The following is a 27,453-nucleotide window of genomic DNA, read 5'->3' as shown; positions in this document are numbered from 1 at the left end:
TAAAACGGTCATTTATTATATTTAGTCAAGCCTAAAGCCATAATACCTTCGTATTCAAATCAAAATGATTTTTTAAAATTGTTATTCGAGGTTTACAGTATGCTAATGGCTAATAAAAAACAAGCAGCTGGCCAAAAAATTGCCATTTCGGATCCTGATTATTAGCATATCAATTCCAGGCAAACGGCTCAGAAATTATTATTATTTATTTTGCCTTCGGAGGTACAATAAATTATATACAATATTACGTTTTGGGGTGAAAATGAATTTAGCTTATTGCAGTTACAAAATGTTTTAAATGCAGGCTATATCTCGGACAACCTTTGCGGGTCCTTTACGGGTCCTTGACGTGGCATCCTTCTGTCAAAATGGCTGCCGACGGCGCGTTCATTTAACATTTTCTCCCCTAAGTTGACTCTATGGTGAATATTCGGAAGGAAAGTCGCTGGACGACATTTTTCGGTTTTTTATTTTAACGTAGCGCGGATTTGAGGTTATAAAATGAGCGGATGGGCGGGATTTTCCGAAGCTGAGCTGCGGAGATTGCAGCAGAACGGTCAAGGTAGCTTGAATGTTTACTTTGTATGCTATATCGTTCTAGCTATTACTATGCGTTTTTACTACTTAGCATGATGTCACTTTAGCATTTTTATGACACTCCTATTTACTTTGTATCATGTTGTCTTACCTTTAACGGTATTTGTTTTTACTACTTCGCATGTAGCCTCTCGTCTTTGTATGATGTATCTTTTTTACTTTGTATGCCATTGTTTTTACTTTGCATGTGTCTCTAGTCTTTGTCTTTGCGAGTGTCTGCTTTGTTTACTTTTTACTACACAGCCTGATGTCTGCTCTGATTCAGATTCATATTTGCATGATGCCTGATTCTACTGGGTGTTATACTTCTATGTAGTACTGTGTTTTAATACTTCTTTTTTACTACTTTGCATAATATTTTGATACTCAGTGCCATGCCATGTCTCCCTACTGTGTGTGATTGTGTGCGATTTTGTGTGTGTCTAGTATGGAGGGTGGACATTGTGCTCTACAAATAAAGTTGATTTGATTTGATATCTCTTTGGATTTATGGCACTTTTGCATCTTTTTTGCAGAATCCACGATCATACGCAAACCGAGACCTGCCAGTCGGAGTCTCCAGCAAAGGCAACGGGAGAGAAAATTGCATCAAGTCGTGGAAATAAGTGCTGGATTGTCTTCTAATGGCCTACCGCCGGACCAGCAGCTCAATAAGCAGCCAGTGGAGGACGACCATGTTGCTCCGGCTCTCCAAAAAGAAGCAACGACACATGAAAAGTGTAAAGAAGATGTCGAGGAACCACTTCCGGCTGTGAAGGAGCTGGACCTCCAACAGATTCAACTGTCAGTGTTTACTTTGTATGTTATTCACTGTAAAAAAAAAACACAATAATGATGACTGACAGTGTTGGTGTTGGATCACAGCCGAGACAAGACTCGTCTGGAGCAACTGCAACAGGAACAAAAGACGATGGAAGAGCAGAATAAGCGTAAGAAGGCTCTGCTGGCTAAAACCATCGCTGAGAAGTAAGTGTCTCGGGTACACGCTCGTGAATAAAATGCCGCCCTGCTTCTCAAAGTGGTCGTTGTCTGAAGGTCCAAACAAACTCAGGCTGAGGCCGTGAAGCTGAAGAGGATCCAGAAGGAGCTGCAAACCCTTGATGACATGGTTTCTAACGACGTGGGCATTCTAAGAGGAAAGATAGAGCAAGCCAGCTGGGACTACACGGCCGCCAGGTAGCACAGCTCATTCACACACGCTCACAACATAGTGCAGCGGTGTCCAAAGTGCGGCCCGGGGGCTACAATATAAAACACATTCCATGAAGGTTAGGTTAACTGGAGACTGTAAATTGTCCATAGGTATGAATGAGAGTGGGAATGGTTGTGCCCTGTGATTGGCTGGCCACCAGTCCAGGGTGGACACCCAGACAGCTGGGATAGTTGTTAGCATGCTGGCTCTTAGCATTGTTAGCATTTTCTTTTTTGTTGGGATAACGGCAAAGTTAAAGAAGAGAAAACATGACACAATTTAGAAAATATTAATATTAAAAAGTAATTTAATGAATAAAGCAGAATAATATAAGTAAAGAAATTAGATTTCTACAGTAAATAATTTATTACATTTTAAAAGTAATTTCAATAATTTTATTAATACATTTTAATTGCTATTATTGTTGAAATAATTATTTCTTGAATCTATTATTTATGTATTAATTCTTTTTGGGATCATGAAATTTTTTTGTCCCTAAAGTCTGGAGACTTTGGGCAAAAAATGACAATAATTCTAAATAAATGTAAATATTTGAAGTATATAAATTAGATTTCTACAGTAAATAATTTATTACATTTTAAAAGTAATTTAAATAATTTTATTAATTAAATAATTTTTAATTGCTATTATTTTTAAATAATTATTTATTGAATCTATTATTATTATGTATTAATTCTTTTGGGGATAATGACATTTTTTGATCCCTAAAGTGTGGAGACATTGGGCAAAAAATGACAAAAATTCAAAATAAATGTAAATATTTGAAGTACATAAATTAGATTTATACAGTGAATAATTTATTACATGTTAAAAGTAATTTTAATAATTGTATTAATTTAATACATTTTAATTGTTATTATTTTTTAAATAATTAATTCTTGAATCTATTATTTATTATGTATTAATTCTTTTTGGGATCATGAAATTTTTTTGTCCCTAAAGTCTGGAGACTTTGGGCAAAAAATGACAATAATTCTAAATAAATGTAAATATTTGAAAACATTAATATACATAATGTAAAATTGTAAGTACATAAATAATATCGATTTTTTTTTTCACTGTAATGAATTTTGTCATGAGTAATTATGAATGCCAGCATACTGGCGACTCTGGTGAGGATAAGCGGCCTAGAAGATGGACGACAGAAAGACTTTGGACACCCCTGTGTTATTGTATTCAGTCGTGTTTAAATAAAGTTTGTTTAAATATTGTGCTAACATACAAACTACGCCATTGTGAACCATATTGCATGAACAGGAGGGGTGCAGTAGTGTGTGGCTTCCTGTTGGAAGTGTGCATGTGGGCTTCCCAGCATACCTTGCGGGTTACAGTATAAAATTGCATTGTTGTGCGTGCATACTAGTGTGTATGTTAGTGCTAATCCAGTGCGTTAAAGTGGCAGCCCCTCTTCATCCTTCATTTCTTCCCCATTTTAGAAAGCGCTACGAGAAGGCGGAGACGGAGTACGTGATGGCCAAGTTAGACCTCCACAAGAAGTCGGACGTAAAGGAGCAGCTGACGGAGCACCTCTGCGCCATCATACAACAAAACGAGCTGCGCAAAGCCCTCAAGCTGGAGGAACTGATGCATCAACTGCAGCTTCAGGCCACCGAGGAGGAGCTGGAAAGGCAGAGGCTGGAAGAAGAGAAGTCGTCGGCGTCACAGAGCCATGAGAAGGAGGAGCAAAAAGAGGAGACGGAGTCACAGAAACACGGGCTGGAGGAGAACGGTCTCACGCAGAGTCTGGAGGCCACAGTGCAGTGTGGACCCTTAGAGGATGAACGTCAAGGGAAGGGTGGCGGCGTCCCGCCAGAGCGCCAACCTGCGAATGAAACGCCCCTTGAGCAAGATGTAAAAGTAGTACCGACGTGACATAGTGTGGAATTTGTATGGTAGCTTTATTCGAACAACGAGACCAGAAATCCACAAAAGGTAACATTCATTCATTTACCGCTTTTCCTCACAAGGGTTGCGAGGAGTGCTTGAGCCTGTCCCAGCTGTCTTCTGGCGAGAGGTGGGGTCACACTCACATTCATACCTATGGACAATTTGGAGTCGATAATTAACCTAGCATGTTTTTGGAATGTGTTCTTACAAAGAACACTAAAACAGTAAACTCATCACACACCAACTTAACACTCAAGCGGTATAATTATGAAACCAGCTCAACCGAATCATTCATTTATTCCTCACAAGGGTCGCGGGGGGTGCTGGAGCCTATCCCAGCTGTCTTTGGGCGAGAGGCGGGGTCCACCCTGGACTGGTGGCCAGCCAATCACAGGGCACATATAGACAAACAACCATTCACACTCACATTCATACCTATGGACAATTTGAAGTCGCTAATTAACCTAGCATGTTTTTGGAATGTGTTAGTGTTCTTACAAAGAACACTAAACTCATCACACACCAACTTAACACTCAAGAGATACAATTATGAAACCAGCTCAACCGAATCATTCATTTATTCCTCACGAGGGTCGGGGGGGGGAGGGTGCTGGAGCCTATCCCAGCTGTCTTCGGGCGAGAGGTGGGTGGCCAGCCAATCACAGGGCACATATAGACAAACAACCATTCACACTCACGTTTATACCTATGGACAATTTGGAGTCAATAATTAACCTAGCATGTTTTTGTAATGTGTTAGTCTTCTTACAAAGAACACTAAAGTCATCACACACCAACTTAACACTCAAGAGATACAATTATGAAACCAGCTCAACCGAATCATTCTTTTATTCCTCACGAGGGTCACGGGGTGCTGGAGACTATCCCAGCCGTCTTGGGGCGAGAGGTGGGGTCCACCCTGGACTGGTGGCCAGCCAATCACAGGGCACATATTGACAAACAACCATTCACACTCACATTCATACCTATGGACAATTTGGAGTTAGCCAATTAACCTAGCATGTTTTTGGAGAACATGCAAACTCCACACAGAGATGGCCCAGGGTGGAATTGAACCCTGGTCTCCTAGCTGTGAGGTCTGCGCGCTAACCACTAGACCGCCGTGCAACCTAAAAAGTAACATTAAATGAATTAGTATTTGATTGACAGAACCAAAAGAAAAATGGGACGGGATGAGAAAACCGTCATGGCACACACGTAGAGGTCAGATGTTGCTGCTCACGTCTCACGGATTTTGGTTTCCATCTTCCATGTTTTGATGGCGTTGTTGGACTACTTGATACCAAAGAGCGCCATTTTGGGTCTCATGTGACCCAGCCTCTCTGCCTTGTGTGAGTCATTGAAATGTTCAGGTGGGTCTTCCTGAGTAGGGGGGACCTTGGGGGGGGGGTGGGCACTGTTAGAGTACGATGTAGTGTTGGGATGCTTTCATTTTGGGTTGGTACAAGTATAGGTGAATATGGGTGAATATGGAATATGGCAATAATAATTAGCTGTCAATCAGGTGTCATGTACGGGAGGGAGGCGATGCACGCCGCACTTTTGGGCTTCCTCGGCCAAGTCATTGGTAATGACTTAAGTAAGCGCTCACACCAGCCGCCATCTTCACAAAAAACACATCCATCTGAGCACTTATATTGTATGTGCGTACGTAGTACATAGTACATACATAGCTGTACTGTATATTTACATGTTGTACCCAGGGAATGTTTCCTTATCCAAGCATTATTTATGATAGCTTTACAATGCTATTGAAATCAATAACATTTTTTAATAAAGTGTTCAATATTCTTAATATCTGAAATTGACAACTTTTTTTCTCGTAAATGTACAACTTATAAATTGAAAAGAATTACAATAATTATTATAATATTTCTAAAAAAATCATATTATTGTAATATTCCTGCATAATGGTCAATTTTATTCTTGTAATATTACCTCTTTTTTTACTCATAAATTTACTCAATTTACTCATACATTTTCTCAAAATTACTCAAATGTACTCATAAATTTCCAAAATTTAAAATGTGTAAATATTATTATATTATTAATTATTAATTAATAATATTATTCTCAAAGATTTTGGTTGTAAATGTATGACTTGTGAATTGAAAATAATTATTATTATAATAATATTTCTAAGAATTTCAGATTATTGTAATATTCCAGTGTAACAGTCAATTTTATTCTTGTAATATTACCTCTTTTTTACTCATAAATTTACTCAATTTACTCATGAATTTACTCAAATTTCTGATTTTTTCAAAATTTAAAATTGTAATTTTGTAAGATTATTAAATTATTATTATGTTATTAATTAATTAATTATTATTATTATTCTTAAAGTTTTTGCTTGTAAATGTATGACTTGTAAATTGAAAATAATTATTAATAATATTTCTAAAAATGTCAGATTATTCTAATATTCCAGTGTGACAGTCAATTTAATTCTTGTAATATTACCTCTTTTTTACTCAATTTATTCAAATTTTCTCAAAATTACTACTAAATTTACTCATAAATTTCTAATTATTTTTTCAAAATTTTAAATTTTGTAAATATTACATTATTATTATTATTAATTAATAATATTATTCTTTAAGTTTTTGCTTGTAAATGTATGACTTGTGAATTCAAAATAATTATTATAATAATAATATTTCTAAACATTTCAGATTGTTGTAATATTCCAGTGTAACAGTCAATTTTATTCTTGTAATATTACCTATTTTTTACTCATAAATTTGCTCAAAATTACTCATCAATTTCTGTTTTTTTTTTCAAAAAAAAATATTTTGTAAATATTATTAAATTATTATTATTAATTAATAATATTATGAAAGTTTTTGCTTGTAAATGTATGACTGATTGCTAGTTAGATCATTATTGAATGTTTCATTCTTGTCGGCCATATAAGGATGCAAAGTGCAATGATCCTTCTGATGATGCTAATGATGCCGGCGGTCCCCAACCTGCAGTCAAAGCGCCGCCACTGTGCCGCCGCTGCCCGGTGACCCCTTGCCACTGATTGGAGTAGAGCCGTGTCCGCTGTCTTCTTGCATTTCCTTCATTTAGAGGACATGTTGACTTTTTCCGTCTTGTGCCACGGACACAGACACCCACCAGCCCCCATTACCCCCCCCCCCCCAAAACTCTGCTTGATTGCCTATGCAGGGAATTCTCTTCTGGTGACGCCTGCCCATTGGAGACAAGCTGGAGACATGGTCGTTGTTAGGTCCATTTAACTATTTTAGGGGGGCTGTTGTAAAAGTTCCCCAAAGGCCCCCATGTTCATGTACACATATACATGCATTTGGACAAATATTTAGTAATATGAATACATGTCAAAGTGGATGATTGTGTCATATAAAGCTTAAATTGTTACAATTGGTGTATTAAATAGAAAAGCACTACATAGAATATAATAGCACCTAATCTGTTAGCATATCAGCATTTAAACTATTAATATAGTTATTAGCACAATAGTTGTTAGCATGCTGGCTCTTCGCATTGTTAGCATTTTCTTTTTTGTTGGGATAAGGGCAAAGTTAAAGAAGAGAAAACATGACACAATTTAGAAAATATTAATATTAAAAAGTAATTTAATAAATAAAGCAGAATAATATAAGTATATAAATTAGATTTCGACAGTAAATAATTTATTGCATTTTAAAAGTAAATTTAATAATTTTATTAATTTAATAAATTTTAAATGCTATTATTTTTGAAATAATTATTTCTTGAATCTATTATTTATTATGTATTAATTCTTTTTGGGATAATGACATTTTTTTGTCCCTAAAGTATGGAGATATTGGGCAAAAAATGACAAAAATTCTAAATAAATGTAAATAATGTAAATATTTGAAGTATATAAATTAGATTTCTACAGTAAATTATTTATTACATTTTAAAAGTAATTTAAATTATTTCATTAATTTAATACATTTTAATTGCTATTATTTTTGAAATAATTATTTCTTGAATCTATTATTTATTATGTATTAATTCTTTTTGGGATAATGACATTTTTTTGTGCCTTAAGTATGGAGACATTGGCAAAAAAAGACAAAAATTTTAAATAAATGTAAATATTTGAAGTATATAATTAGATTTCTACAGTAAATAATTTATTACATTTTAAAATTAATTTTAATAATTTTATTAATTTGCTATTATTTTTGAAATAATTATTGAATCTATTATTTATTATGTATTAATTCTTTTTAATGACATTTTTTTTTGTCCCTAAAGTATGGGGACGTTGGGCAAAAAATGGCAAAAATTCTAAATAAATGTAAATATTTGTAAACATGAATTTAATATACATAATATAAAAATCTAAGTACATAAATAATATCTATTTGTTTTTTGGTTTTTTTTATGTGTGTAATATATGTCCTTGTTGTGACACATTTGTTCCAGCACCACCGAGTGTTGTATAAACGGACTTGATAGGACACGAAATCCACCCAGACTCGTCCTCCAAGGACAGACCGTTGCAGTCAAGCAAACACGCTGCTTAGTTCACATGAAACCAAACAAAGAAAAGGGGCCCCCACAGGAAAATATTTGGGCTCTGGGACGTAGGGAGGCCTTTTTTTCTTCATCGACGTTGGCACCGGAATGAAAATAGGATCTGGGAGGAAAAGTAATGATGAAAAAGTCTCCTCCAGCCCCGCGCCTTCATTAAATACATGGAAAGAACGAGAGGCGCACATCTGGATTCAATCTGTTTGCCTTTGATGGCATCAAGTGTTCTTTTCCCAAATCAGGGGCTTGAACCTCGGGGACGTCTTTGAGTCTATGAGTCAAGTCCTGAACACATCAACCCTTCCATCACCTCCTCCGTCCAACCCCCATTGCTTTTTGCTTTTCATTTGCAGCACACACACACACACACATTCTCATCATGCTAATACCATCATGCTAATACTTTCCCTAAGTCTGGACATATATTACATACATTGCATACATGCATACATTATACTGACAAAGTTCATTACAATGAAAAAAAAACAGAAAAATAAATATTTATGTACTGAGATTTTTATATTAAGTATATTAAATTAATGTTTTCAAATATTTACATTTATTTAGAATTTTTGTCATTTTTTGTCTCCAGACTTGAGGGACAAAAAATGTCATTATCCCAAAAAGAATTAATGCATAATAAATAATAGATTCAAGAAATAATTTTTTCAAAAATAATAGCAATTAAAATGTATTAAATTAATAAAATGATTTAAATTACTTTTAAAATGTAATAAATTATTTACTGTAGAAATCTAATTTATATACTTCAAATATTTACATTTATTTAGAATTTTTGTCATTTTTTTCCCAATGTCTCCATACTTTAGGGACAAAAAAATGTCATTATCCCAAAAAGAATTAATACATAATAAATAATAGATTCAAAATAATAGCAATTAAAATGTATTAAATTAATAAAATTATTAAAATTACTTTAAAAATGTAATAAAGTACTGTAGAAATCTAATTTCTATACTTTTATTATTCTGCTTTAGTTATTCAATTACTTTAGAATATTATGAGATTTTTTATATTAAGTAAATTAAATTAATGTTTTCAAATATTTACATTTATTTAGAATTTTTGTCATTTTTTGCCCAATGTCTCCATACTTTAGGGACAAAAAAATGTCATTATCCCAAAAAGAATTAATACATAATAAATAACAGATTCAAGAAATAATTATTTAAAAAATAATAGTAATTAAAATGTATTAAATTAATACAATTATTAAAATTACTTTTAAAATGTAATAAATTATGTACTGTAGAAATCATATTTATATACTTTTATTATTCTGCTTTATTTATTCAATTACTTTTTAATATTTTCTAAATAATTGTCATGTTTTCTCTTCTTTAACTTTGCCGTTATCCCAACAAAAAAGAAAATACTAACAATGCTAAGAGCCAGCATGCTAACAACTATTGTGCTAATAACTATGTTAGTAGTTTAAATGCTGATATGCTAACAGAACCAGCAGATTAGCTGCTATCTTTATATGTAAAGTGCTATTTATAACTGGTAGCTATTTTAACTTTGGCAGTATCCCAACAAAACCAGAATGCTAACAATGCTAACAATGGCTTATTAGCAACTATGGCTCTGCACAATGTACAAAAAGCGCTAAGTGTTAACTATTTTGGTTACTGTCTATTATTGGGGGGGGGGGGGGTTTGTTTTTTGGGGCAAAATTGATTATTGATTTGAATCATAGTGACTATCATTTTATTAACATGGCCAAAGTAAACAAAAATAGCTTCCATGCTAACAGCTAGCATGAATAATTGTTGTGTGCTACCTTCATGTGTCCCTAATATATTCGGATAAGATGTAAACATACTTTGTAAAAATACTGATACTAGAAAACGTCCATGAGGTCAAAAGTGGCAGAGGGGAGGGGCAGTCATGTGACTTCAAGGAAGCTGACTCTAATCAGCTCACCTGCTATTGTCTGCCATTTTGACAATGACCCAGCAGAGTGATTCAGTGAGAAGGTTCATGTCCAACAAATGCGCGCCAAGGCCAAACTGGAAGGAGATAAAAACTCCAAACGACAACCGGGAGAGTCCTGAGGCTTTGGCCAAAACACATCCATGTCTAATTTTCCCGAATGGATCACAAATTAGTCGCAGGAGAGCAAATGTGATTAAGTTTGACTTTAACATGGGTGTCAATGGGACAAGATGGCTGCCTTGCTACCTACAAGGAGGAGGTAAGACTTTCAATCCAGGAACATCCTTCTTCAGAAATCATACACATAAACATAATCACATAAAAGTTGCTTTGTTTCATCAATATTTATTACTCTTACACATTATTTCTTCCATTTTACCTTCCTAATCACAGATAGAAAATGGATGCTAGGAATGAAGGTAAGCTAACCTTCTGAATTAGCTGGGTCAAAAATTTCTAAAAATACAAGCATTTTGGTGCAGAATAGCATATGATATAAAATACATACATGTGTATTATGTTATTATATGACTAATCTAAAGTAGGAGTAAGAGGAATAATAAGATATAATAAGTTCAATCATTAGAGAGTTCCATGTTTTTTAATGTATTTTTTAGTGCCGGTATTTTAGTCGTGGGCCAATAAAAAGTGACCCCGGGCCGCATTTTCGACCCTCACAATACATGTTGCTTTCATTTGTGTGTGTGTGTGTGTTTTTGGAGAGGGGGTATAATTACATCACTTAAACCAGGGGTGTCCAAAGTGCAGCCTGGGGGCCATTTTCAGCCCGCCACTTGCTTTTAATTGGCCCTCAGCATGTTGTAGAGGTTTTTTTTTTTTCAACCCAAACCCCCGATCCCAAAGACGTATTTATATGTCACAAGGTGGCAGAAACTCATTTTAATAGCGCTCGACGTGTGTATTTCCCATGTAGTAGCCACGCTCCACGGTAAGCAGGAAGTCAAAGCATGGAGGCGTGTAACGTGACCACGCAAACCCAGTTCACGGTGTTATATTTGTAAATCAATTATTTTGCTGTAAAACAACCATTTTTGTGCTGTTTAGATTACGGCATTGTTGTTTAGATCTCTTGGCTAATTAAATATGGCTAAATTTAGCCTCTCTTTTTTTGTTGAGAAGTCATATTTTGCTGAAACATACCCATGTTCTACTGCAGGGTTCTCAAACTCAATTTACTTGGGGGCCACTGGAGCTCGGGTCTGGGTGAGACTGAGCCACATCAGGTTTTCCCAAAAAAAACCCCAAAAAAACGCATTTATTAAAAGCAAAAAAATTTTAAAAACTTTGCTTTGGTTCCAATTTTCTACAAGAAAAGCTCTGATAAAACATTCCACTGTTCTCAAATATCTTAATTTTTATTTTTCTACACAAAATAAGATTAAAAATAAACCAATTAAGATTAAAGAAAATCAATCACAGTAATAAATAAATAAATATAATAAATATAATAAAAACTTAAGAAACCACATATAGTTGGTGGGCAGACAATTATTTTTTTCAGATTAAAATGAACAAAGCATTATTAGAGCCCTGTAGACATGACAAAACACGACTATAGTCACATTTATACTCTTTTTATTTACAACATATTGCGCAACTGCAGGGTCTTGAGACACATGCTAACTCGCAAACTAGAGAGCTAGCGACCTAAACGGTAGCCTTCAAGTTATTTCCTTTAAACTTAAATAGCCAAAAACTTACCACTTCCACACGGATAGGGAGGATAACTATTAACAGTTATTTAACCTTTAACATGAACATTAATCAAACGTAATAATTTTTTCTGGGTACATGATACCATACAGCATCCATATCAAACTTGCGCGGGCCGCGCTAACATTAATCTTTCATATCAAGGCGGGGGCCTCAAACTAGTGTCCTGCGGGCCACAGTTGGCCCGCAGGCCGTGTGTTTGAGTCCCCTGTTCTACTGCTTATGACTAAAGATTGGAATAGGGTAGAAACAAGCTTTGTTCTTCTGTCGAAATATGAGTGCCTAACTTTTATTTTGGTATATACGTACAATGTGTATATCGCCTGAGAACACAATATTCTGTGTGCCTTGAAATATCAGTCCGGATCATCAAAGATGGCCGCTAGTGGCTAAATGGCTGGGATTGAATGAGTTAATAAGCTATAATATTACATTTGACACTGATTTACTTTGTCAACGCTAACACGTGGTCACATTGTTTCGCATATATTGAAATGTAGCAAATTGGGCCCCCAATTTATGTTTGGAAAAGGTTTGAACACACTCTGTTCTATAGTCGGTTATAGTCAAGTCATATATACATGAAATATAATAGGATATATTTAACATGGAGTCAATACTGTAGTACTGGAGGAGACGCATGTGTGTCTTTTATTGTTTACTTGACTAGAATGTATATTATTATTGTGCTGGTAGTTTTCTTTCAATCCACATTTGCATCATCTTGTGAAATAGTTTTCCGCAGAAATCCATTTTTGAACTTTGTGTTATTATGCCGTCATGTCACGACTTATTGCAGCATCCGTACAGCGTTGTTTACCAACTCCTCCATGCACACCGTGGCACGAACCTCTGCCCACATAGACTAAAATGCATTACAATTAGCATATAGTTTACATTTTTATTATATAAATACAGTACATAAATACAAATATTATTTTTATTAGTTTATTCATGTAATAGTTTGTATTGATTTTATTTCATGTATTTTTTCTATTCAGTATTTGTCCTGATTTATTTTATTTGTTTATAAATTTGGGAAATTTTTTTGTAATGCATGAATTAATGAGTCATGAAATTAAATATTTGTGTATTCACAGCCTATATATTATGTTTATATTCTATGTCCCGACTGGACACACAGGTAACGATGCATTGGTAATAATGATGCTTATACAATAAAATAAAATGGTAATGGTTTAATTTCATTTGAACATGCATCAGATTACAATTGAGTGCATCCCATAATCAGTCCCCAGTTCCACATGTCCAAAAGGAGTAGGAAGAAGCAAAGCTTATTAAATCCTACCCCTTCATCTGGTACTTTTACAATCAGTAACTGTTACATTTGTTCACTTCCTGCTTTCCTAATATAGTTGAAGTTTTTTTTATTTTATTTTTGTCACATACCCAAGTAAAATTTAAAAATTTTTTTTGTCACATACCGAAGTACGAGGTGATATGACCATCCAATGACATGAAATACATGCTTAAAATTTAAAATTTCATTCATTCATTCTTTCATTTTCTACCGCTTTTCCTCACGAGGGTCGCGGGGGGGTGAGAGGCGGGGTACACCCTGGACTGGTCGCCAGCCAATCACAGGGCACACATAGACAAACAACCATTCATAAATTTTTTATTTTTGTAGAGAAGTATTGGATGACATTTTGAGCTAATTGCTTATTTTTAGCCTTATGCATTATTTTAGCTGTTTGAAGATGAACTATATCAGCAAGTTGAAGTATTTGTCATTTTAGAAATAAGGAGTTAGTATGTTCTTGTACATATATAGTTAATTAAATGGCTAAAATATATTTTTTTGTGTATGTATGTTTTATTGATGAAATGTTGATTTAAAAGAAAGCATACCATATTTGTGCCATGAATGCTGATGAAGTGAAGGCCATGATGCTAAAGTGCACGTAAGGTTGTAAATAAGATGCTTTGTCAAAGGCCGGGGGAGCGAGGAGGCCAAAGCGGAGATGTTGCCGCTCCTTCTGCTGATGTTCCTCCAAAAGAGGGAGGAGACTTGTTGAAGCTTGTGTTAAAAGTCCTCCAGTACTACGTAACCGAAACTTCTCATTTGCCTGAAAGAGAGCGAGTGTGGCTCCATAGCCTGAAGGACACACGCCAACCGCCGCCTTCTCCTTGCATTATTACCGCATCGTCGTTACTGCATTATAGCACCGCACTATTCCGGCATCGTTGCTGAATTATTCCTGCGTGGTTACTGCATTGTTACTGCATTTGTACTACGTTATTCCTGCAGCGGAGCAGGCGGTGCGGCCACATCTGGTCGTCATCAGAAGGGGCAGCGTCTCTTCCTGCTCACATGTGACTCCAGCAGTGTGTGGAGACAAGTCCAAGAGGAGGTTTTAGCAAACATTCCTCAAGTTTTCCAGCAAGAACTTGTTCTTTTTGGGGTGTATGGATTGACTTAGAGGTTTGATTGCAGGAAAAATAGCAGGAGAAACCTTCAAGTTTTCAACTCGGAGCCCTACGAGGCTCCGATTCTTTGTCTTCTCCAATCAAAGCTTCTCCCCAACGGAAAGAGACGCCTTGCAAGTGAGGATCTACTTTGTTTTCCAATTTTCTTTTGGGTTCCCGTCATGACTTCTAGCTACACGCATGGAATGGACAGGAACCGCTTGGAGAGTCCCGTCACGGCTAACCTGGACAACTTGCAAGCCAAGAAGAACTTCTCTGTGAGCCACCTCCTGGATCTGGAAGAAGCCGGGGAGATGGTCGGCAGTCAGGCTGACGAGAGCGTGGGGGAGGCCGGGAGAAGTTTGCTGGAGTCTCCGGGACTGACCAGTGGAAGCGACACAAACCAGCAGGACAGTAAGTGGAAACCACCTTTTCACCTTTAGACCTTCTTAGGAAATGGCAATGGAAGATATGGGGGGGTCCTTAAAATTATAGTTCATATTTTATATGATGCCGTTTTTACATTTAATTAAAATCATGTGTTTTATTTATTTGTGTATATGGTGCATGCGTCCACACCTCCGGTACTCCGGTAATTCTATACGCTGTATAAAACGAAACGGTCAAAGGTGCTCGGGGACGCTGGAGTAAAAAAGTTAAACAAACAAGTCTTTCTGGCGCAGCGAGGAGCGAAAATAAAAAGGATATTTTTTTGTGTGTGGGGGGGGAGCTTTAATGGGTGTTGTTGTTATTTTTAAAAGGCTAAAAATGAGCGCGGTGACCGAGTGGAAGTGGTCGGGTCACGTCGTTAATTTCAGCTTATTTTCCGCCTGTCAAACACTCTCACAGCATCTGACCCTAATCGTTTGTCATAATTAACGCGCTTGTCTTGAGGCGGCCATGAAACAATCAAACAACAACACATCCCCCCGCCCACACTTTGCCGCTCCGGAACACGTGCGCTCACCTTTTTTACCGTTTTACCGTTGGGGTGGGAAAAAATCGGCAAAGTTAAATCCTTCCCAGCACTTGGCGCTATCTTCAGGTCATTATACTGTCTTATTGGGGGGGCTTTTTTAATGCTTTACAGCATATTGTAAACAAGAAAACTACAAAAAAAGAAGTAAAAGTAGACCTTTAAATAACAACCACAGGGGGGGTCATTATGTAGAAATGCAGTAAAAAGCTGAAATACTTTTTTACAATTTTGGCAAAGTGAAAAACACTATCACGGAAGTCTTTATGGGTTGAGAAATGCTTTTCGGATTTTTTTTTGTGGAAATTTTAGGTCTGGAAAATGTGGGATTTCAGGAAAGGTAGTCATTTTTGAGTGTTGGCTAAAGAAGAGAGACGGAATGAGCTAAAACGTGAGCGAGGTGCTTCTTATAAAAACTAAATACATTGTGGGAATGCAGTCACGGAAAACACGGACCGTCAAAAAAATGAGGGAATAAGAGTTTAGATGCATCATAACATACTGTATACCAGGTGTCTCAAACTCAATTTACTTGGGGGCTTGGGTCTGGGTGAGACTGGGCCAGGTATTCCAAAAAAAACAAACATTTATTAAAAAAAACTATAAAAAAACTATAAAAAACTTTGCTTTGGTTCCAATTTTCTACAAGAAAAGCTCTGATTAAAACCTTCCACTGTTCTCAAATAACTTACTTTTTATTTTTATTCACAAAATAAGATGAAAAATAAATTAACAAATCAAGAATAAAGAAAATCAATCAATCAGTAATAAATAAATATAATAATAATAATAAAAGGGCAAATAATAAAAACATAAGAAACCACATAGTTGGTGGGTAGACAAATTATTTTTTTCAGATTAAAATGAACAAAGCATTATTAGAGCCCTGTAGACATGACAAAACACGACTATAGTCACATTTATACTCTTTATTTACAACATATTGCGCAACTGCAGGGTCTTGTGACACATGCCAACTCGCAAACTAGAGAGCTAGCGACCTAAACGGTAGCCTTCAAGTTATTTCCTTTAAACTTAAATAGCCAAAAACTTACCACTTCCACACGGACAGGGAGGATAACTATTAACAGTTATTTAACCTTTAACATGAACATTAATCAAACGTAGTAATTTTTTCTGGGTACATGATACCATACAGCATCCATATCAAACTTGCGTGGGCCGCACTAACATTAAACTTTCATATCAAGTCGGGGGCCTCAAACTAGTGTCCTGCGGGCCACATTTGGCTCACGGGCCGCGTGTTTGAGACTTGTTTTTAGACTATTCAATCGTTTATTTCAGTACACGGCCCTCTGTTGAAAATATGCCTACCTGATATAATAATAGAAATAGTATCATTATCATAAAAGTGTTTTCATTTACCCAGCAGACATTAGCAACATCTTATCGTGGCCATGCTAGCTCCCTGGCATTCTTAGCTCAGCCTTCCACACCTCCAGCAATCGCTCTTCCTCATCTTATCATCACAAAAGGCTGAAAGTGGCGGGATTAAGCTGAGAAAAAGTCCGAAAAGGAAAACAATGTGCTTCCATCGGCGTGAAATGGAACATCGGCCTTGAATGGCAGCGCCGGGAAAATCATTTGTGTAATTGATCTCATTTTACGCTTTTGTTTTTAATGAAGGGTGAAAGGTCCACTACTTTTTCAACCTATCCGCTTGTAATTGAAGCTAATGTGAGCCGCAGACACGTCAATCACTCACGGGGGCCGTCGCATGAGCACAGAGCGTCTTTCCCTCCGCAAAAATTAAACCTGAAATGAAGACGTAACCTGGCATCAGTTAGCTCGCCGGGCCACCGCTCATCAAGCGAAAATGGTCTTCCGTGATGTTTGGACAACACGCTTCTTTCTTATTCGCCCTAGGCGTCTTGGAAAAATACCAGGAAACTGGAAAACAACTCGGCTCAGTGTAAGCACCAAATGTTAGCACTCATAATATTCATCATCACCATCGTATGAAATCATTCAACACACCCTTTTTCTTGAGAAGTACTGTACTGTTATACTAGTAGTACAGTAGAATAATCATTATTCATTTTAAAATACTCAGTAGTAGTAGTAGATGGTGGTACAATATCCATTTATTTCGATTAAAAGCACTCATTGTGCAGTTTAAAAATATTTGGTCTTTTAAAAGTAGTGTACAATTCTTGTAGTAGTACTGGACAGTAGTGGTATATTATTTTCCCTAAAAGTAATGTACTTATTACTTACGTAATTGAAAGTACGGTACAGTAGTAGTAATGCAGTTTAAAAATATTTGGTGTACAATTCTAGTAGGAGTACTGTATAATACTTCTTTAAAAGTACTGCACAGTAGCAATGGTATATTTTCCCTAAAAGTAAAGTACACTACAGTAGAATCGTTTTTTACTATACAGTAATCTTAGTGGTAATAGTACAAGTATAATGTTTTGTAATTAAAAGTACTGTACATTAGTAGTAATGCAGTTTTAAAATATTTGGTCTTTAAAAGTAGTGCACAATTCTTGTAGTAGTAATGTATAATACTTCTTTAAAAGTACTGTACAGTAGCGATGGTATATTATTTTCCCTAAAAGTAATGTACACTACTGTAGAATCATTTTTACTATACAGTAATCTTAGTGGTAATAGTACAGTATAATGTTTTTTAATTAAAAGTACTGTACAGTAGTAGTAGTGCAGTTTAAAAATATTTTGTCTTTAAAAGTAGTGTACAATTCTTGTAGTAGTACTGTACAATACCTCTTTAAAAGTACTGCACAGTAGCAATGGTATATTATTTTCCCTAAAAGTAATGTACACAACAGTAGAATCGTTTTTTACTATACAGTAATCTTAGTGGTAATAGTAAAAGTATGTTTTGTAATTAAAAGTACTGTACAGTAGTATGTTTTTTCTTTAAGTACTACTTTGTAGTAGTTCGAGTATAATTGTTGGCTTTTTTAAATGTAGCAGTAGTAGTACAGCACAAGTGTTTCCTTTAAAAGCATTGTACAGTAATAGCAGTCGTATAATATGTTTTTTTATAAAACTGCTGTACTGTAGTAGTAGAGGTACGGTCTAATCATTCCTTTAAATGCACTATGGAGTAGCAGTACAGTATTTTTCCTTGAAGTAATGTGTAGTACAATATATTTTTTCTTTAAACACGCTGCACGGTAGTAGTACTGCAGTGTATATACCCTTTTCTTTAAAAGTACTGTACAGTCATAGTCATAATAATAGTAGTAGAGTGTCATGATAGTAGTATAAATGGCAGCTTTCAGCGTTTCCTGAGTGCCTACTAGTTCAGACAAATACACAAGTTGTATTGGGAATTTATTTGGCAGTACTACAATACACGGCCGCTTATGTAGTCAGTGGAAGGATGTGAATGAGGCGTGTTGTCAGCACGATGGCGTGACGACGGACCAAATGGATGAGCGAACGGTGAGTCTATGGTTGGCAGCGTACTAGAAAGGCACCTCCGTGTAATGTGTGTTATGTGTACTGTGTACGTCCACGTGTACAAAGAGCCGTGGTGATGAGCTGTCCGCCATGTTGATGTTGTTCCCCGCCAGACGAGCAGATGAACACGGAGGAGAAGAAGAAGAGGAAGCAGCGCAGGAACAGGACCACCTTCAACAGCAGTCAGCTGCAGGCCCTGGAGAGAGTGTTTGAGAGAACGCACTACCCCGACGCTTTTGTACGCGAGGACCTGGCCCGCCGCGTCAACCTCACCGAGGCCAGAGTGCAGGTAAGCTACCCCCCCCCCCCACACACACACACCCCCAACCCACCTGTTTAGTCTCTTCGGAGCTCAGAGGCAAAACGAGGGTTTGGGGGAAAAGTGTTACCCTGAATAATTACAATGTGTGAACAAAGAGGGAATACTACTAATACTACTGTATATTACTAATACAGCAAACATGACACCCCCCGCCAAAAAAAACACACCTGACCGCCAATGTATCCTGTCAGTTGCGCATAGGTGAGAATGTGAGAGTGAATGTTGTTTGTGTTCGAGTAGCGTGTGTCCTGTCATTGGCTGACACCCCCCCCCTCGTCCAAATCAGCTGGGATAGGCCTGCTTACACATGACCCCAACCAGGTCAGAAAAACGATTCATAATAAATCATAAAGAGCAAAAAAAAAACCCTGACGGACTACAGGAAAAATAGAAAGTGACAGAAAATAAACCAAAAACTGTGAAGTCAAAAATGATCATAAATAACATGAAAAAGTCATCATAAATCAAAGACTGATTAAAGTCAAAAACTGATGGCACGTAGAAAAATAAAAGTGATATCAAATTAAAATAAATTCAAATTCTAAATACAGTTTAGCGTGATAATAATAGTAATAATAGATAGAAAATAAAATAAACAATGATTAAAGTAAAACTAAAATAAAATACATATGTGAAGAGCAAACATTTAAATGTAAAAGTTGTATTAAAATAAAAATTAAAGTAAACCGACAGCATATACAAAAGTAAAATGGAAAAATAAAGTGCTATAAAAGTCAATAAAAATGTAAACGTGAATAAGAAGAGTAAGAGTAATGGGAATAAAAACAGTTTATGTCATGTTTATGTCTCAAACTCAATTTCCTTGGGGGCCACTGGAGCTCGGGTCTGGGTGAGACTGGGCCGCATCAGGTTTTCCCCAAAAAAAAAAAACGCATTTATTAAAAAACATTTTTTTTTAAACTTCGCTTTGGTTCCAATTTTCTACAAGAAAAGCTCTGATAAAACATTCCACTGTTCTCAAATATCTTGCTTTTTATTTTTCTACACAAAATAAGATGAAAATAAGTAAACAAATCAAGAATAAAGATTTTATTAAATCAGTAATAAATAAATATAATAATAATAATAAAACGGCAAATAATAAAAACTTAAGAAACCACATATAGTTGGTGGGTAGACAAATTATTTTTTTTTCAGATTAAAATGAACAAAGCATTATTAGAGCCCTGTAGACATGACAAAACATGACTATAGTCACATTTATACTTTTTTTATTTGCAACATATTGCGCAACTGCAAGGTCTTGAGGCACATGCTAACTCGCAAACTAGAGAGCTAGCGACCTAAACGGTAGCCTCCAAGTTATTTCCTTTAAACTTAAATAGCCAAAAACTTACCACTTCCACACGGATAGAGAGGATAACTATTAACAGTTATTTAACCTTTAACATGAACATTAATCAAACGTAATAATTTTTTCTGGGTACATGATACCATACAGCATCCATATCAAACGGGCCGCACTAACATTAAACTTTCATATCAAGGCGGGGGCCTCAAACTAGTGTCCTGCGGGCCACATTTGGCCCGTGGGCCACGTATTTGAGACCCCTGCAGTAGATGAATCGCTAGCTAGTTATTCGTCATGGAATACATTCCTTAACTTCTCCTGATGCTGCTGTTGCGGAATGAGGTGTGATATCACATAGCCGACCACATGGTAGACTTACCGACCAGTCACATGACACTTGGATGTAATCAGCGTGCCGCTGCCGCCACATACTCGACTCTCTCGACTACACTGGCAGCACAGCTGACGGCGGCGCACTAAATCAGCAGATTTGGTTTGGGACTTGATTCGGGTTTTTCCCCGCTTTTGGCTTTTCCCTGTCAGGGGTCACCGCCGTGACTTTATGGCATGCATGGCTGCTGGGACGCCGGATTGCCTTCCTGCCACAGTGCTAGTCAGATGCTTGCGACATCACGCCACCCGGGATGGCCAGATTAATTATGATTAATCATAATCATGACATTTTGATCCTCCATCAGAATGAATAAAAATCCAATGAAAAATGAAGGAAAAGGCAAACTGAGGGTAGGTTCCAGCCAATATCAATAAACACACATGCATGGAACTCAAAGAACGGCAGCTAGAAGCCGAACAAAACACAACACCACTCAAAACCACAAACACTTGAATGGACAAACGTTGAACACGAGCAAGCGGTCAGCGTCCGGCATCTTTTCATAAATCCAAACAATCCTGTTTGTTTTTGTACGTGTACCGTATGTACGCTTTCACATCTACGCTAACATCCAAGCAACGTCATCCATGCACATTAAAATAGCATCATTTTCCCAGCAACGCGTGGCTTTAAGAGGGGGAATATAATTCACATAAAGACCCAATAAAAGGACCTTTTCCTACTAAAAAGGTTAGTTGTGTTTGTAGAGCGAAAAGGAAGAAGCAGCACATCTGTCATTAATGTGGAACAGAAAGCAATGCAACAAAGTCTTTGGGTGCTCATTCCTGAGGCAACGCGTCAGCGTTGCAGCATCTAATAATATCCACCATGCAATCATCATCGTGTTGGGAAAGAAAGAAGCCCATCAAAGCCCGGCCTTATTCACCCGTCCTGAGCAATTACAGGTCACATAGCGTGTGTGTGTGGATGCTAATATGACTCACAGCCATAGTTGTGCAGGGACACACACACACCCTTAACTATGTACTTTATTGTCCAAGGTGTCCTTAAAGCAGGGTTCTCAAACATGCGACCTGCGGGCCACACTAGTTTGAGGCCCCCGCCTTGATATGAAAGTTTAATGTCAGTGCGGCCCGCACAAGTTTGATATGGATGCTGTATGGTATCATGTACCCAGAAAAAATTATTACGTTTGATTAATGTTCATGTTAAAGGTTAAATAACTGTTAATAGTTATCCTCCCTATCCGTGTGGAAGTGGTAAGTTTTTGGCTATTTAAGTTTAAAGGAAATAACTTGAAGGCTACCGTTTAGGTCGCTAGCTCTCTAGTTTGCGAGTTAGCATGTGTCTCAAGACCCTGCAGTTGCGCAATATGTTGTAAATAAAAAAAGTATAAATGTGACTATAGTCGTGTTTTGTCATGTCTACAGGGCTCTAATAATGCTTTGTTCATTTTAATCTGAAAAAAATCATTTGTCTACCCACCAACTATATGTGGTTTCTTAAGTTTTTATTATTTGCCGTTTTATTATTATATTTATTACTGTGATTGATTTTATTTATTCTTGATTTGTTTATTTATTTTTCATCTTATTTTGTGTAGAAAAATAAAAATTAAAATATTTGAGAACAGTGGAATGTTTTATCAGAGCTTTTTTTGTAGAAAATTGGAACCAAAGCGAAGTTTTTTAAAAAAAAATTGTTTTTAATAAATGCATTTTTTTTTTTTTTTTTTTTTTTTTTGAAAACCTGATGCGGCCCAGTCTCACCCAGACCCGAGCTCCAGTGGCCCCCAAGTAAATTGAGTTTGAGACCCCTGCCTTAAAGTCTTGACACGCAGGCCAAAATACATATATTAAAATGAAAATTATTCATTTCATTTATACAGTATGTTGTCAAATGTATTTGTATACTTTGTAGAACGTTTGTCATATATTGTAATTAGGGCTGTCAAAGTTAGGAACGGAAATTCCCTTTAACAATTTTTGACGCGCGATTAACGTGCACTCCTCCATTTTTGACCCTCGCCCTCCACCGTAGTTTGGTTGAAACACGGTAACTGTAGCCACAAACTGGAACAAATATTGATGGCAAATAGAGAAAGAAAAGAGTATTTAGATGTATTTAGTAATGTTAGCTTCAAAGCCCTGGCAGATGGTTCTTGTAGCAAAATCAAAGTTATTTGTATTTATTGTCGCTGTGTTTGACTTATCACGGATTCGAGCAGTGCAGGTATTGTTTTTATTGTCATATACAGTGCTACTTTGGCATAAGAGTACCCCAACTAACCAGTCCTTTTCACAGTTTGACATCTCTATGATGATTTTTGGCATCGAACTACTAGCTAAATTGGACTTCCAGCTGCTATTGACGGGCTATCAATGTGATGAAGTCCGGTGTTTTGCTAGCGTTAGCCATTTAACATGGAACTACCACAATAATGCACATTAGCACTCAAAGTCATCAAATCTTACCTTTATGGGTTCCCACGTAGTATCAGCATTCGGGAGAAAGTATGAGGTGACAGAAAAGGGGTAAAATACATCCAAATACATCCATACAGCCCTCTTTGCTTCGGAGAACGGTGCAAAGGTGCGTTCAATGACCGTCGAAAAAGTAGGACAACTCTCATATCGCAGTAAACATTCAAAAACTGTGGAAATAGAGTATTGTAATAAAATAGTATTTACTGTAATATAATTGATTTCTATGTATTTCAATGTGTTTTAAAAGAGAAATGAAATCACATTAGGTTTGAAATGTTATGACTATTGCCCTGTTTTAGGTATTTTCATTTGGAAAGGTGCATTGAGGCAATTCTTTAATAATAATCCTTTCTGAATGTTCATAAATATTTTTTTTACTCAAAAACATTTAGAATTTAAAAACACTCGCTCTCATTTTGTCTTGCTGAACGCTTGTGGGCGAGTTTAAGAGCTAATATGCTAATAATAAAGAAAAATACTAATACAAAAATATGCTTGCTGACTGAATTTTTCAAAATAATGACCCAAAGTTCCCAAATTGATATCCCTTTACATAAAATTTGATGTAATTATTGTTGTAGTTGTACATCGAATTTGATTACCACAAACAGATTTCCCCTACTTATAATAAATAAAAACTTATTTCCAGCTACGATTAATTGTGAGTTAAAAATGGACAAAATGCGATTGTGATCAAATATTTTAATGGAATGACAGCCCTAATTATAATATAAATTAAATATGAATATTGTATAATGTATGTACTGTACAGTGTAGAGCAGAGGTAGGGAACCTATGGCTCGGGAGCCAGGTAGGGCTCTTTTGATGACTGTATCTGGCTCTCAAGCATTTCTTACCACAATAAAAATGTATTTTTGCTAACATTTTAAAGTAAACCATCACAGAAATGACTGTTAAAAATAATATTCAAAATCAACAACTTTCTTATGCATTTTAATTCGTCCATCTATATTCTGCTGCAATACGGCCAACCATATCTATCTTTCCTGATGATATTTTCCAGGTCAAACACCAAAACTTCATTATTACTGGGTAATGCTGTAGTCTACCTCGGTCATTGAGATGTCAAAAAAACATGTAAATGTAAACTTTCCTCCTTTAGTCAAATAGCTAAAGCTGCAGAACCAAGCCTTCTGATGAAGATGGCCAAAAGAATGAAATACGTCTACGGAGTACGGTGCAAAACTATGCAGCTGCAGAAGTTGTATTAATGGCAACAAGTATTTGATTTATTATTAGACACTGCGCTGCTCACGAAAGTGTGCTGGCCACAACCCATTGGCGTGGGGTAGTGTGCCTGGTCTACGTAATTAGAGCCCATTATCTAAAACTGTTGGTCTTACATAAAAATGCACACATTTTATTGTATTCAATGTTTAAAAAAATGTATATGGCTCTCACAGATACACATTTTAAAATACCTGGCCTTCATGGCTCTCTTCGCCAAAAAGGTTCCCGACCCCTGGTGTAGACTATGTGTATTTTATTGTGTTGACAGCATGTACAGGAACCTGCAGTACATCATTAGCATTATGCTGGGAACCAAACCCTTTGTTTGTGTGTATTTGTACACTTGGACAACATTTATACGTTTACTGTACACCGTAGTACTGTATGTGCAACAGAAGCTGTACTAACATGAGTCTGAACTGTGAAACACAGTGGTGTATTTATTCCATACATACTGTATGTATGATACATGCATACTTATCTATGATGTCATAGTGTGAATTGTGTTCAACACGGATACAATGACATCATCATCAATCATGTGTCATACATACAGAGAGTATACTGTGTACGTCTGTGCTCCACAAAGGAGGTCCCCAATGAAACCGTGACATGTAAAGGTTGCTTTCATTTGGTTCCTGCAGGTTTGGTTTCAGAACCGGCGAGCCAAGTTCCGCAGGAACGAGCGAGCCATGCTGGCCAGCAAAAACGCTTCCCTCCTCAAATCCTATTCTGGAGAGGTGACCGCGGTGGAGCAGCCCATCGTGCCGCGCCCCGCCCCGCGCCCGAACGACTACCTTTCCTGGGGTAGCACCGCCCCCTACAGGTACGAGACCGGTCAAAAATGACACAAACTCATTCATTGCCTCAACCCTTCTGTGGCAGCCATTTTAGATATTTTTCAAAGCACGTAGAAAATTGGCTTCTATGGTTATGTAAAGATGGAACCTACCAATAGATTGGACTCCCGCTTTCATCACCTTTTTTGTTATTTAGTAATCAGCAGTGGAACATAGGTCAGTTTCAGGAAAATATCTGCTCCCGACTAAAAAGGGAAAACAAAACCGCATAACTCTGACACAAATGTTGTTTGCTTTGGTCTAAACTAGGGTTCTCAAACTCAATTTACTTGGGGGCCACTGGAGCTCGGGTCTGGGTGAGACTGGGCCGCATCAGGTTTTCCAAAAAAAAAAAAACGCATTTATTAAAAACAAAAAAATTTAAAAAAATTCGCTTTGGTTCCAATTTTCTACAAGAAAAGCTCTGATAAAACATTCCACTGTTCTCAAATATCTTTTTATTTTTTTACACAAAATAAAATGAAAAATAAAAAAACCACACGGATAGGAGGATAACTATTAAGAGTTATTTAACCTTTAACATGAACATTAATCAAACGTAATAATTTTTTCTGGGTACATGATACCATACAGCATCCATATCAAACTTTAAACATTAAACTTTCATATCAAGGCGGGGGCCTCAAACTAGTGTCCTGCGGGCCACATTTGGCCCGCGGGCCGCATGTTTGAGACCACTGGTGTAAACTATCCCAACATAAACACTTGTCCCTAAGTTTGTCAGGAGGGATGGTCCGATATTGATCAGACACTGATCAATATCTTCCGATTTCACCCGTGGCTCGCACTAATGCAGCGACCCTTTGGTGCATGTAGTGTCTAACTAGCTAGCTACCTAGCTAGCTAACATCCAAACACCATCCAAACTATGTCTGCCCTGTGGAACCTAACTGCTAACACATGCCAGGAAACATACCTAGCTTTAATACGCCATTTGAAGAACAAGACTCGAGTATGGCAAGTTTTAGCGGTCACGGCAGCTAACACAGCCATGTGGCTAACACTCAGCCGTGCATGTGCGGCAGTCTCACGACTAAGCTAATAACCCAAAAATAACTGAATTCATCATGTGACAAGGCGCATCAGACACATCCCCTGGATGCTTCACAGTCGTTTATGTTGTCTTTAAAAGTAAGTCAGGACGTGATTGGATGCTGCCTTTTTCACGTCGCATAGCCACTAGCAGGAAGTATGGGTCCCATGAAAGAATTAATTAATCAATTAATTCGTAATGACCTATTTTGGGGCCCCCCAGGCAGTCAATGTGATTGGTATTGGTATCAGACGGTTTCAGTCCTGGGTCATCGGGATCGGAATCGGCAGCATAAAACCCTGATCCATTCCATTCCAGTCCTTGTCAGGCCAACCAAGCATGCTAATGTCGTTGCATGTCCATGACTAAGAGATGACTGATCTGAGCAACCCGGTGTCTTATGTTCCGGTCAGCACCATGGCGGCCTACCCCCCAAGCTGCTCCAACACCAACACATCCCAGGGCATGAACATGGCCAACAGCATCGCCAACCTGCGGCTCAAAGCCAAAGAGTACAGCTTGAACCAGGTGCCCACGGTCAACTGAGAGGTCCGGGAGAACCGGCGGGTCGGAGACCCTCCTCCAAAGCCACTGGACTCCCACGGACTGGCTATCTTTTGGAATGAACTTCATCCCACGTCAATAATCGCCAAAGCAAGCAAGTGGCGGTGAGTGTCGGGGGAAGGGTGGGTCTCACTCCATTCCAGACGACCGTTGTTCATACGAAGACGTCTTCAAATATCGGCATATTCTTATTGGGACTGATTTTCAAACATTTTTGTGGCACAGGAGGACATATGTGGAATTTTTTGGCTTCTGGACCTTTTTTTTTTCTCCTGTTTTTTTTTTTTTATCACTTTCCTATCCATAGTAAACCGACAACTTTATTTTCATGTAACTCTTCCATATGCAGGGGCGGATCTTGTATTCCCAAACCCAGTAGAACCTTTTCGTTTTCTGTCATGTCATTTGTAACAGAAAAATATTATATTAATAAATAAAAAAAAAAAAGCCAACATTTCATTCGG

The 27,453-nt window shown here is 37.0% G+C and overlaps 2 protein-coding genes across 4 annotated transcripts; both read left to right on the top strand.

Annotated features, from left to right (window-relative positions):
- Nucleotides 1-348: 348 nt before the first annotated feature.
- Nucleotides 349-4,150, top strand: LOC131129660 (RAB6-interacting golgin). Its single transcript, XM_058073419.2, has 5 exons — nucleotides 349-562; nucleotides 1,113-1,380; nucleotides 1,462-1,563; nucleotides 1,633-1,773; nucleotides 3,247-4,150. Exons 1-5 carry the CDS (start codon nucleotides 502-504, stop codon nucleotides 3,680-3,682), a joined length of 1,008 nt encoding a protein of 335 aa, XP_057929402.2. The 5' UTR covers nucleotides 349-501; the 3' UTR covers nucleotides 3,683-4,150.
- On the top strand, nucleotides 3,698-27,453 carry prrx1b (paired related homeobox 1b). 3 transcript variants are annotated; one of them, XM_078790287.1, is made up of 5 exons: nucleotides 3,698-3,742; nucleotides 14,403-14,788; nucleotides 18,920-19,095; nucleotides 25,177-25,358; nucleotides 26,839-27,453. In XM_078790287.1, the coding sequence occupies exons 2-5, from the start codon at nucleotides 14,557-14,559 to the stop codon at nucleotides 26,969-26,971; spliced, it is 723 nt and encodes a 240-aa protein (XP_078646413.1). In that variant the 5' UTR covers nucleotides 3,698-3,742; nucleotides 14,403-14,556; the 3' UTR covers nucleotides 26,972-27,453. The 3 variants fall into 3 exon arrangements, with proteins under 3 accessions (XP_078646413.1, XP_078646412.1, XP_057929405.1); XM_078790286.1 differs by lacking the exon at nucleotides 3,698-3,742 and adding an exon at nucleotides 10,160-10,469 and having other exon boundaries at nucleotides 14,217-14,788; XM_058073422.2 differs by lacking the exon at nucleotides 3,698-3,742 and adding an exon at nucleotides 10,162-10,469 and having other exon boundaries at nucleotides 14,568-14,788.

Source organism: Doryrhamphus excisus, linkage group LG4 (genome assembly GCF_037039965.1).
Source record: "Doryrhamphus excisus strain RoL-2023G ecotype Guam linkage group LG4, RoL_Dexc_Guam_v1.1, whole genome shotgun sequence".
Taxonomy (NCBI): Eukaryota; Metazoa; Chordata; class Actinopteri; order Syngnathiformes; family Syngnathidae; genus Doryrhamphus; species Doryrhamphus excisus.
Note: the sequence above shows the minus strand (reverse complement) of the source record. Positions and strands in the feature narration are given on the sequence as shown.